The sequence below is a fragment of the Heliangelus exortis genome, chromosome 20, assembly GCF_036169615.1.
Source record: "Heliangelus exortis chromosome 20, bHelExo1.hap1, whole genome shotgun sequence".
In the NCBI taxonomy this organism is placed as follows: domain Eukaryota; kingdom Metazoa; phylum Chordata; class Aves; order Apodiformes; family Trochilidae; genus Heliangelus; species Heliangelus exortis.
In genome coordinates this window covers 11,024,066-11,036,560 of record NC_092441.1, presented here as the reverse complement: position 1 = coordinate 11,036,560, position 12,495 = coordinate 11,024,066, and the positions used below count along the sequence as shown (strand labels likewise).

At 36.4% G+C, this 12,495-nt stretch overlaps 1 protein-coding gene across 3 annotated transcripts in view; it reads left to right on the top strand.

The window, feature by feature from the left end:
* The window catches only part of TBCD (tubulin folding cofactor D), a 107,054-nt gene that overhangs the window by 2,579 nt on the left and 91,980 nt on the right, over positions 1–12,495 (top strand). For all 3 annotated transcript variants that reach the window (XM_071764218.1, XM_071764219.1, XM_071764220.1), the window contains exons 3-8: positions 1,141–1,191; positions 1,391–1,488; positions 2,076–2,177; positions 3,817–3,960; positions 4,772–4,827; positions 8,579–8,711. In XM_071764218.1, coding sequence (XP_071620319.1) covers positions 1,141–1,191; positions 1,391–1,488; positions 2,076–2,177; positions 3,817–3,960; positions 4,772–4,827; positions 8,579–8,711 — 584 coding nt within the window. The remainder of the gene's footprint in view (positions 1–1,140; positions 1,192–1,390; positions 1,489–2,075; positions 2,178–3,816; positions 3,961–4,771; positions 4,828–8,578; positions 8,712–12,495) is intronic.

Below are 12,495 nucleotides of genomic sequence, written 5' to 3'. Positions count from 1 at the left end.
CAATACTTTTGTTTCTGAAAAAAACTGACAATATGCTCTTAGTTTTTTCCTATGATTCAGTTTCAATTTGCCTTTCTCCAGGTCAATTCCCAAAAGTAAAATAGCACATTTTTGGCAGGAAGATAAATTAAGTAATATTAAAGTTTAGAGGAGCACAGTAATTAATAGTGACAGTTTGTAATTCTCCAGCTTAAAATGTGTCAATGGTCTTTTGTTGAATAATTTTCCTGTGTTCTATTTCAAAATAAAAAGCTGGCTCTGAGAGATGTGAAAGAGACCCTTAGCTGCAAAATAGCACTGTGTTGTTTCTTTATCTCCTGTAGTTAGGTGGCTCAAAAGAAAGAGGATTTTGCAGTGCCTGTTCCCTGTGTCAGTACAGATGGACCCTGTTCCATGCTGGAACTCCCATCTTCAAATATGATCCAGGCATGGGAAGGGGGATAGCTTGGTGGTGGAACCCAGGGTGTCCAGGGAGAATTTCCTCAGTGCTGTATTAGCCTCAGGGTTGGAAAAGTGTCAAGCTGCTGCACTTCTTGATGTTGAGATACCTGTGTGTGTGTGAAAAACAATAAATTGACAGGCTATCAAAGAGATAAATCTCTGTAAAACTAAGTGGGATTCTGTCCAATGAGGAAGATGCAAACAGCAAGAGTGAAAGGTGTAGTGCAGCATTTTGGTTGCTGTGTGGGTAAGAGGGTAATGGAAAGCTGGTAAATCTGTAGCAGCTGCAGCTGTAAGTTTTAACACTGGATCAGTGTTCTCTGTTTGCAGAGTTCCACCAGAAATGGTGTGCTGATAAATTGTGCTTGGGAAAGGAGCCATGAAGGGCTCTGCAGTGAAGGACAGCTGCTTGTTTCATCTAGCTGTGAGATCTGTCCACAGAAATTTGAGAGCCACTTGGAAGGGAGTTAATGAGTCAGTGTAGGTAAATGATTGTAATACAGAAGGGGACAGACTGTATTTTTGTGGTTACTTTTCCATAGTTTTCTTACTTTTTGATGATGTTTACAGGTGGTGCCAACACTTAGGTCAAGGATACCTAAATCTTAAAGCTGTGTAGAATCAGGGATGTATCTCACAATTAGTGTCTGTAAGAGCCTTTAATTTGAATAGCTTATTAAATATATCTTTTCCTTTCAGGTATAATGGACAAGTACCAGGAGCAGCCTCACTTGCTGGATCGCCACTTAGGTAGGAGTGTGATCTTTAACTACATCTCTGTGTATCCACCTGAAAATCTGTTGCACCAGAGCATCCATATGTGCAATACAAGATTGCTGTGGTTGATATTACTGATATCACTGCTATCTTCCTCTTTTAGTATTCCACAGATGAGAAGCTATAAGATAACTGCAAGTAGATTGACTTTTTTTTCCTCTCATTTCATTAGAGTGGATGATGAATTCATTGTTGGATTTAGTACGAGACAAAGAATCTCCTGCACTCCTGGCCCACCTGGCTTTTAAATTTCTTTACATCATTACAAAGGTAAAAAACCCCCACAAATTAACATTCTATAAGTGAAATATTTACATTTCCAATATTTCCTTTGATATTTAAATAACTTTTAAAATATTCACATTTTCAGAAATAACAAATAGTCTGAGTAATGCAATGTTTTAAAATGTATTGTGAAAGATGAGTTCTTCTTTATCATTTTCACAATGGCTTTAATGAGACAGAGTAGTAAAAATCAAGGTCTTAATGAGGACATTGAGATACAGAGTGATAAAACTAGAGTAATAACTTCAGTACGATGAAGAATTAAATTGCAGAATTTCTGAGCATAAGAATGAGTTTTTGACTGTGAGATTAAACACTGGAATGGATTGCTCAGAGAGGCTGTGGAGTCTCCATCCCTGGAGCTACTGACTGCTCTATTGGACGTGGTCCCTGGCACTTTGCTGAGGTTGACTGTGCTAGAGTTGTTGTAAAGAATTGTCATTTTATTAGTTCATATCCGTTCTGGTTTTGCTACATGAGAATCATATACAAGAAGCTCCTTAAAGTCTTTTCTTTTTCCTCAGGACTTGATGATGCCAGATGTACTAACTTCTGAAACTTTTCTGTTACAGGTGAGAGGGTACAAACGTTTCCTCCCCCTGTTCCCTCATGAAGTGAGTGATCTACAGCCTGTCTTGGATCTGCTTGCAGTTCAAGACCCAAAAGACTCTGAGGTGAGAACTTGCTGTACTTGTGGTTAATTTTTATGTCTCCAGCATAAAAAACTGATGAACATCAGAACAAAAAAACCTGGGAAAAAAAGTATGAAGTAGTGATACACCCTGTCCAGTACTAACTGAATGAACATCTGGATTTGATATGAAAGTCACCTTGTCAGAAGGGAAATGTCTTATTGAAGGGCAGGTCATGTTTTTTTTTTTCATGGGATATGTTCTAAGGATTTAGGAGTGATGGCAGTTGAGGTGCAACTAAAATCTAGCCACTTGTGTAAGGGAACTAATGAATTCAAACAACAGTAATAAGTCAAAGATACTGAACTTCCAAAAGAAGTAACTGAAAAAACCCTCTTCCTGTTATGGGTATCATTAATTGCAATGTTATAGCCTTTGAAGTCATAAAAGTAAAATTGTAGGAAACAGGGTATTTTAGTTTTTATTTATTTGTTCCTATTTCTTAATATAAATACATTATTTTTTAAGCCCTTGGGTTTTGTCAAAGTTGGTGTGAGAACATCTGTTTTGATGAGAAAATGAAGGCAGTTAACTAATTTTCATTCTTTAGTTTGATAATTGTAATCAGCTCTGTGAGGTGTTGGTTGGTTTTTTTTTTGTTGTTGTTATTGTTTTGTTGGGTTCTTTTTGTTGTTGTTTGTTGTTGTTTTTTCCTTTTGAATGAAGGGAGGTGAAGCTTGGAGAAAATTGCACAAGTCTGGCATAAAGCATGAATTGCTTGGATTTTGTCCTTTTGGTAATATATTCCTAGGTGTGGAGAAATAACACAATTTCAGATTTCTTTTTCTACTTGCTTTTGCAGTGTGAAAAATACAATGTGACACCACTTCATTATGTGTCTCAAATTAATGTTTTATTTGGCTGGGAATTTTCTGGGCAGGAATTCTAACTCAAAACATATTTTAGCAAATAATTTTTAAGAATGAATTGTGATCATAGAATCTCTTTGAGTTGAAGGGAACAGTGAGGATTGAGTCCAACTCCCAAGATAATTCAGTTGATACTCTTTTTGAATAAGGAAATACAAGAATTCCAGAAGGCTTATTAAGATAAATTAATTTTAAGAGATCCTCATCTATTTTAAGTAACCAAAGTCATGGCTAGGAAGACAGTAACTGAACTGCTGTTCAAATATTTTCTTAATAAACTTCATAGCTTCTGACCACTTTGCTGTTGTTGATGTAGTTGTACAGCTTTAAAGCTTGTGAAAGTTTCTTCCTGTCTCTCTATCAAAACACACCTAAAGTTGTTTGGTAAGTGCATGAAAGCAATACATAAGAAATGAGGAAAAGCAACATGTTTGTCTCATATTTGTGACTGGAAGCACAAATGGGTTGAGGGAAAGAGAAAACAGGAAAATGGCAACATGCAGTTTTTCTTTGGGCAGGAAATAAACTTGTGTAGATTTCAGATTTGGGGTCCATTAATTTTTCTTAGTTTTCCTGTTTGGAGTCTTTTGTAGTTCTGTCTCCTTTGGTGTTTCAGGTCATTCAGGCTCAGAATTTTAATGATTTGACTTTGAAAGTTCCTGGGAGCCAGTGGATAGTTTGTGCTGCGGTCCCTTTGTTGGAGTCTGTTCCAGAAAATGGAGTGCAGATTTTGTTTTTCCATTCTTTTCCAGACTTGGGAAACTCGTTACATGCTTTTATTGTGGCTCTCAATGATATGTTTGATTCCTTTTGATCTGGCCCGTTTTGATGGGAATCTGTCTGAGGAGGGGCACACTCGGATGTCAACAATGGATCGTGTACTTCAGATAGCAAAAGTAAGTGTTACTACATCTTGTAACACTTAAAACCTGTCATATAGTTCATAGATTTAATCTTCCAATATTCAATAAATTGGTGTATTTTCAAAATACTATTTAAGCCCATATTATCTGTATCTAACCTGGAAAGAATTTTTCCATAGCTTTTGAATCTTCAGCATGTTGTTTGCTGATTTAGTGTCAGGTGAGGCTGTTACTTGCTTTCCCTGAAGTAATAAACTATCTTAGAACTCTCCAATATGAACTACCTTTGATTAAAGTAGCAGCTTTCAATATTTGAATATCCTAGCTAGCTTTTTCTGAAAGCTAAGTTTTGCAGTTTAATAGCAAATCAGCATATGATCAGGATGAGTAACACTGGAAGCTATAGCTACATTAAGATTTTTCAAAAAAGGTAAAATTTCACCAGGCATAAGTTGAAGTGGCTAACTTGTCATCCCTTTAAGATAAAATTAAATGACCCCCTCCTTACAAATACCTGAGTAGCTTCTGCTTTTGACACTTGCAGTGCTTAAGTGTCTACTTGTAAACACATAGTGGTACAAATACATCTTTAAGATGATCTTGCTCTGAGAGACACTCAAAGAGAGACTGTTGTCTGAGCTACAGTTTGTTAAGTGTTAAAAATTTAATTTTTTCCAATCTTGAGCTCAGTTTGTAGTAATCAATAACTACATAATACATGTAACCATTATAATGAATGTAATAATAAGTATTAAGCAGTATATTCATGTACAGAGTTCTTGCATAGTTGTTATTAAATCTACATGTATGAATTCTTCTACAGTTAGTTTTCTTTTCCCTTTAGTGTTACTTGGTTGTCAGTGATAAGGCTCGAGATGCAGCTGCTGTGCTGGTTTCAAAGTAAGTCTCTCTTGTGCTTCTTGGTATAAAGGGAAAAAGCTAACTCCCATTTCTCCTGTCATTTTTTTAGTCTGACATGCTACTAATGACACTACTGGGAGGAATGGAAGTTGCCATCTATATGTGGGATGTTAAACTTGCTTGAATTAGATCCAGTAATTTGGTTATTACTGGAAATGCTGTTTTCTTCTGTTTCCTAGAGGATCAGGCATCCATCACAAGTGATAAGGAACTTCAGTGTTAACAGGATACAGTTCAAATTGCCTTCTAGGGACTATTTTGTGCTACAGGGTTTCAGAAAAATACAGTTCCTTTGTGTTGCAGTGGGATGCATGATAAGTAGAGAATTCATGTCTGGTATTACTGCTTTAATGTTTCCTAGTAGTACTTGAGTTATGGAAAAGGAAATAGTAATGCTTGGTTTTATTTCCTTGATATCCCTTTTGTCACTTTCTTCATTTTCTCATGCAGAAAACAATACCTGTGTTTTCTTCAGTTTGTTGTTATCAAAGAATTCATCAAATCAAACAGGTGTTGGGTAATGGAACTTTCTAAATCCCATTGTTCTACACAGTTGGTGTTTAGACACTGAACAATTTGACAGAGGTGCAGTTCTGACATCTTTTGCATCTATTCAGTAATACTGATGCTGTTTATGAATTTGAAGTAAGTTTTGTATCTCTTGACTCTCCCAGTGCATTCGTGGAGGTTGGTTTCTTTTGTGATGTGTTTCATAAAACAAATTACAAAGCCCATAAACTGTGTCAGTACACACATACCCTTCTTCCAGTATGTATTACAGTTCATATTTCAATATGTTCTAGTGGAAGAGGGCTTTGGTAAGCTGAGTTTATCGTTTGATTTTTCTTTTTAAAGCAAACCAAACCCCCGGAACCGTGCAGCAGCCTGTGCTCTGTCTACACTAGGGGGCTCTGCCAACATAGTTTTGCCACTGGAGCTGGAGGAGCAGAGGCTCTGTAGGGTGAGCAAGATGAAACGATGATGGTGGGTGTAGGTAACTAGTCTGAACAAAACCCGTGTCAACGTTTATCTCTGCATTAAAAGGCACAAAATTTATGGGAATAATTGTAATAAAATAGTTAAGTGTAGCATTTAGTAGAGCAGATTCTGTCTTTTTGGGACGTAATTGTCCATGTACTTATTTTAAATTTATTCTGAACTTCTCTCATGGAACTCATTGCTTTATAAATTTATGTTTAATGAGGTAATGCTGTAGTTCTGAATCTGATGACAGAAATATTTTGTTTTGAAACTGACAGTGTCTTGTGGAAAATTCATGATGGAGTTCAATCTAGAATCCTAGTTCTCTGGTGACTAGTTTTGTACTTTTCAGATTTACTCTAAAGTATTTCAGAGCAAAATTTAGATTATTGCACCAGTCATTTGAATAGTCTTTAATAAATAATCTTACCTGTTGGGTACATACTTCAGTGTGATGCTTGTCCCTTATCCCAATCAGTTTTTAAAGTAACTTTGGAAGTGATACTTGGAAGTTCCTTTTCTAGGATGTTTGTGTATCTGCATTGGTAACCCATTTTGTCACAAGCTGACAGAAGCAGAGGATGGGAGGTGAAAGAGTGATGGAAGAGTGAATTATTCTTGACCATTTGTATGTCCCTGAATATGCTCTTCACCTTCCTAAAAACCCAGAAAAAAACCCCCAAATTAATGAACTGTAATAGACTCTTGAAAGTATACCCAGTATTTTGGAAGTCTTCTCAATACTTGAGAGCTAAGACTAATTTAAAAAGATTCTTTAATCACATTATACTAATTGAATTTGCACTCCAGGCTATCTGCAAAAATAAATTGGTAGTGAAAGCACATATATAGTAATGTGATTGATTACAGTATTACATCCAGCAAAACTTTGTGTTTGTGCAGTGCTCCAGCCTGGACTTCAGGGGGATTTCTTATGTGCCTTGCATGCTAATGCAGGGTACTCTGCAGGCATGCTCTCTTCACCTTCAGTTTATTGGCTGAATTAATTTTTATTAGAAGTATATATTCATAACAAATAAGGTGAGAGAATACATTAAACTGGTTCTAGTACTAGTTGCATCAAAGTGTGTAAGACTGTAATGGGTGTAAAATGACTATTTAGTGTACTTAAAAGTATTTAGTTTATTACTAAATCACCATTTTCAAAATAGCCTAATGGTTAAAAAATTTCACCAGGAATTATAAGCCCTGGGTCCCAGGCCTTTTGGCCTTTATGCTTTTGAATTCACTGCTTTCACATCCCAAAACAATTCTCTAGTGAATTGGCATAATTATTGAGACAGGGTCACTGTTTCATCTTGAAGTTTGACTGTTTGGGCAGGCAGGAATGCTGAAGTCCTAGCCTTGACAGAGACATAAGAAACAGGGGTCTGTAACTATTGAGTAGGGAACTCCCTGGAGAGAAAGGGGGAATCTGGGTTCTGGTTCCTCTAAGGAGTTTACGAATTTCAAGTGAAGCTTAGAAACATCAGGATCCAAGATTTCCTCTTTTCCAAAGGAATTTACTTTTTATAGGGCAAAGGAGCTGGAGCTTGTTTTATGAAATCTCTTCTTTTTGCTCAGTGACCTGGTTGCAGTAGGAGGAGATGAGTCTTACCTTTAATTCTGGAGGTTAGGGCATTCCTTTGAGAAATTAAGATTTAAACTCCTTTGGGCTGGGAAAGGGTCTAGGAACCAGTTCATCTACTTTACAAGTTACTTCTGTTAGCAGTGCTGTGGAGCAAAAGGCTTTGTCTTTGCTGATCTGTTATAAAATAAACCACCCCCCAGCTAACCCATCTCCCAAATGCTCATTGTTCTATTGCTAAACATGACAGATAATGTCTTTGAGGATAATTCAGGTGATCACATGCCTGCTCACTGTTTCCTTCACTCTCTGCATTTAATATTCCCTGTTAGTTAGCTCTTTGTGCATTTCTGCATTTAATTTCTAGGTGTATGAAGTAACCAGAGGTAAGCTCTGCCTGAATCTTCAGTGCTAGGAACTATCTTTTGTGGGCATTTCCATGTACCTTTTTTTTTTCTTTGAGAGCAGTGTTTCTTAGTTTACTCTGAATCTCTGCTGGAACAGTACCTTAATTTTTAGGTGCCAAGAATACTAAATTAGATAACTGAAGCAGATGCCCTAACTGTAGCTTGGCTGGCACTATTGGTGACCGAGTATAGAGTTAGGGAAATAGTTTAACCATGATGTACCTCTTTTGTCCTCTGTGCAAAATGCACCCCTTCCTCCACCCAATGTGTTAAAGAGCAGGTGAAAAAACCAAATATAGCACTGCTCATCACTCTTTATTGGCCTGGCTGGTAGCAGTGCAATCTGGACCAACACATAATTTGTGATGATTTTCAGATTTGCAGTATAGCTGTTCTTGGTGGGAATGGTGGAGAAGCCTTGTATTTGTTTCAACTACTCACTAATTTTAATGTAGTTAGTTTTTAAGTGGGATCTTTGTAAAGTTTGTTGCTTTAAAATTAAGATGGGAAATTTCTAGAATCTGAATTTATAGATTGGCCGAAAGTGGAGAGGAAATTTGGGCTCAAAGCCTTGCTCAGAAACAAGAGCTAAATATACAATGGTTTGGAGAGTTCCTACCCTCAGTAATTTAGGAAAATAACCTGTGGAGAATATTTTGTAGGAACTGCAAGCCGTTTGGATAGCAGGCAAAATTATTTTTAATTGAGAGTCATAAAGTTACTAACTGCAGTGTTTTTGTTTGTTCTGTCATAGATTTATTGTCCGCCCTGATGTCAGGCAAAGCAGGATGGCAGACTTCCTGGACTGGACACTTTCTATGTTATCTAAATCCTCTTTTGAGACCATGGAGGGGACTGTTGTTATGAATGGCATGCTCCAGGCCCTGGTAAATAGTGCTTTTCTTCCAATAGATAGAGGATTATGATTATACAATACTGCTATGGTTGACCTTCAGTAGAAAGTGCACCAGAGAGGTTTAGATAATGAAAAATAACTCTCCAAAATGCTTTTAAATATCTGATTATATATCAGAAATTATTTCATAATTCAGCTTGGGTTGTGGGTTTGGGGTTTTTTTTGTTGTTGTTGTTTTGAACAAAACTTTTGAAATAAATTAAAAAATTTGAACCATACAAAATAAAGAGGTTGGTCTTCTGATATAATAGTGGTACTTCCCTGACTTTTCAGAACAGGTAAACAAAATACAAATGATTCTTGAAAGTTGTATCCATTCTTCTTCAAGTAAAATATTGTTTAGGAGTTTTAATAAGACATACTAAACTTGAATAGTCTGAAAAAATGCACTATTTTCTGTGGTTTTGCTTGCTAATATGAATTGGTTTCTTTGTTCAATGCTCTTTAACTTGTGAAATAAAAATAGTTTGAGACCCAAAGAGCTGAATTCTTAATTTGGGGTTTAAGGCATTATATATTCTATGATTCTATGATTCTATATACAACACACCAGAAAAAGTGTAATACCTGAAAAGCTACTATATGCTAGCACTCCTCTTGTATATTCTAGGAGTATATTTTCTAAAACTTTCCTGTACTTTTACACCCTTAAAAGTGTTGGTGTGTGTTTTGAAATACTTGAATAACAATTCTGGTATCTGTTCCAGTTTTGATGTCTGAATATATTTAGGTGGAATTAATTGGGTAGTTTGTGTGAGTGAAGTAGTTACTTCTTGTTTTTGTTGTTGCCCAAAGTTGAGGTAGCACAAGTGAAGTCAGATGACCAGCTCTTGGTACAGTCTTTGCACAGATTTAAGGATTTGCTGGTGTTTATATGAGTTTCTATAATTTGCATAAATTTGCATCTCTTTTTAAATAATTGCTATGAGGACTTGTGTGCAGTATGTTACTAAACATCAAAGCAAAGTTCTGGAACAAGTGTGTGCTGTGTGTTTTGTGTTTGTTTTGTTTTTTTTCTCTAGTAGCTCTTCCAAATCAGAAGATACAAGAACTGATCTATATTTAGATTGACTCGGGACTTGCTGCTTAAACAGGAGGAAGCATTATTTGGATGCATTGCAGGATGTTTCAAAAGACAGAATGATGTTTCATCATTTTATTGTCAGATCTGGAAAGGGAGACTGACTGCCATTGTAGGTGCATGATGAGACCTGCAGGATGTATAATACATTAGTGTTTTGTCATAATTCCTTTGAGTTTGGCTTTGGCTCCATCCACCTGTTCATTAGCGCACAGTAAGCGAAACAGGTGAATACTTAACAAGCAGCATCGAAACCAGAAGGTGATACAACATCCCTGGAAGCAGAATTCTACCTTCTTGCATTTATATGATTTTTTTTTTTTTCTTCCTTTGTGGCATAGTACATAGTATTTATCAGGCCAATTTTATTTGTGTCCTACAGCTCATAACTCTTCTGCCAGTTGGTAGGTATGAGCAGGCTTAAGTTTTAAAGGCCTTTTCTTGCATTCAGTCTTCAATTTTTAATTCTGGTTACTAAAATGTCAACATGAATGATATCATTAGGAAATAAAGGTATTTGTGCATGCAAATACTCAGATATGCTTGAGTGGAGGAAGAAATACTCATTTTAAGAGCTTTAATATTAAGAATTTATAACACTTGTAACAAAAGCATTTTGTTAAACTGAAATAGAAGCAGTGTTTAAGTAGTTTTCTATTAAACATACTAAATTCTAACAGCCTACCCAGAAACATAGTAAATAATTGCTATGTGTGTAAAGCAGAACACATCCTGGTGAAGGACAACTAAAACTTGTGGCAACAGGCTTTAAAATTCCTCACCCTTAGTTCTTCCAGCAACTTTGAGTCGAACTGTAGTTGCCTGGGTACTTCTCTCCTATCAGAAGGAGAAAAAAAGACTGTTTTTTGGTTAGAAGTCAGCAGCAAGGCAGGTTTTGGTGATGTAATAGATTTTAGGAACATAACCCACCAGAGTGGAGATGAAAAAAATCTTTGTGTCTTTTGTGGATCAGTTTTGAGCCCCTAGCAGGGTGGCTTTCAGTTGGATTATGATACTCTGCTGCTTCTGGTCTGCATTTAGGAAATAGCTGGTGGTGATTTTGGCATGGCAAAACTGTTTTAAAAAGACATGAAACTCTTGCATTTCAATGAACTGAAACTGCAAGTTAGGTACGCAGTGAGTAGTTCAGCATTGCTGCACTTTGATCTGCCTCCTCGTGGCCTTAAGTCTTGGTGATTAGGTATGCTACTGTTTAATCTAACTCAGCATTATGTGTAGAACAAGTACTACTGTTTCATGATTCTTGTCGAAACACGCAGCCTGGGTTACACATTTTAATTCCACCAGTGTTTTTTTCTTTTTTTTCCTTTACACCTGTCGTCAGTAATATATCATTTCACAACAGGTGTGCACTGGCAGGAATCTTTGCTTGCAGTTTTTAAAACCTGCCCTATTTTGTTGAACTAACATTGCAGTATTGAATTAAACTCACCTTCATGCTCGGATACTTTGTATATTTGAGAGAATATAAATGTTTGATTAATAAGAAATGGCTATGTGTTTATTTTTTTGTAACATTTGTTTACTTGAAGGAAACTTCTAACCTGTTTCAAGAATCTGCATTTTAAATTCTCTTGGTCTGGAGGTTTGCTTTTAAACCTGCCATTATATCAAACAGCTTTTTAGTTATTGCTTCAGGGTGTAGCACTCCCAGTTCTTGCGTGACAGAGATGTCATCATGTTGAGGTAGCCTTGGGCATTGAAACTTATTAAACCTTATTTGTTTTATAAGTGATTCAGTATACAAGTGTGAGTAATAATTAAAAAAAATAAAACGCCCTACACAGTGATCTGATGAAACTCGAGAGTCTTAAGAACAGGGCATTTCCCTGAGCTGTCTCTAATGCAAAAGTTATTTAGCAATAGCTACATGCTTATGTAAATTTTGCTCCAGGGAAGAAAGAACTCTCTAAGTCTATTCTTTCAGACCCAGAGGCACAAAAATAGTATATTTCCAAATAGAATGTTTCCCAAGTCTCTGTATTTTTGGCATTCTGAAAGAAACAGTGATGCCAGGATTGTCTGTTGACATTATTTCTAAAAAGGTGTTGTTGCTAAGTGGTTTGGTGATAAAGGTGTACAGAGAGCAGTATTGATACGAGGAAACAAACCAAATTCTAATGGCTGCAGATATCTCTGACCTCTTTCTGGTAGTGCTGTCTCTCCTGTTTTTCAGTGGCACAGAATATTCTCAGGTGCTTGCCTGACAATTCTGATTTTTTTCCTTCTCACCAGAAGTATTGTGCTTAGTTCAAGGTTTGGAGGTTCTGCTGTCACAATGAGTGGTTTTTTTTTTTACTTCCAGGTATTTCAAGTCTGGTTTTTTGAGTAGTTTTTTAAGATGGAAAGGAACTGTTCTGTTAGCTCTCCATATGTTAGTCTAAATTTTTCAGGCTTTCAACTGATAAATAGCTAAGATCTTATAAAAACCGTACTCCTTTTGCTACTCATTTAGCTGGGCTCAGTACTGATGGCAGCTTAATTACCCTGTTGATAATGACATTATCAATACCCTGACAGACACGACCAACAGAAGGAGTACTATTTGTGTTGAAGATATAGTGAGAACAAGGGCTTTAACTAATGTATTTTACCATTAGCTGCACATACAATTTATTACATATCCTTCCAAATGAATTTGCTGTTGTGACAG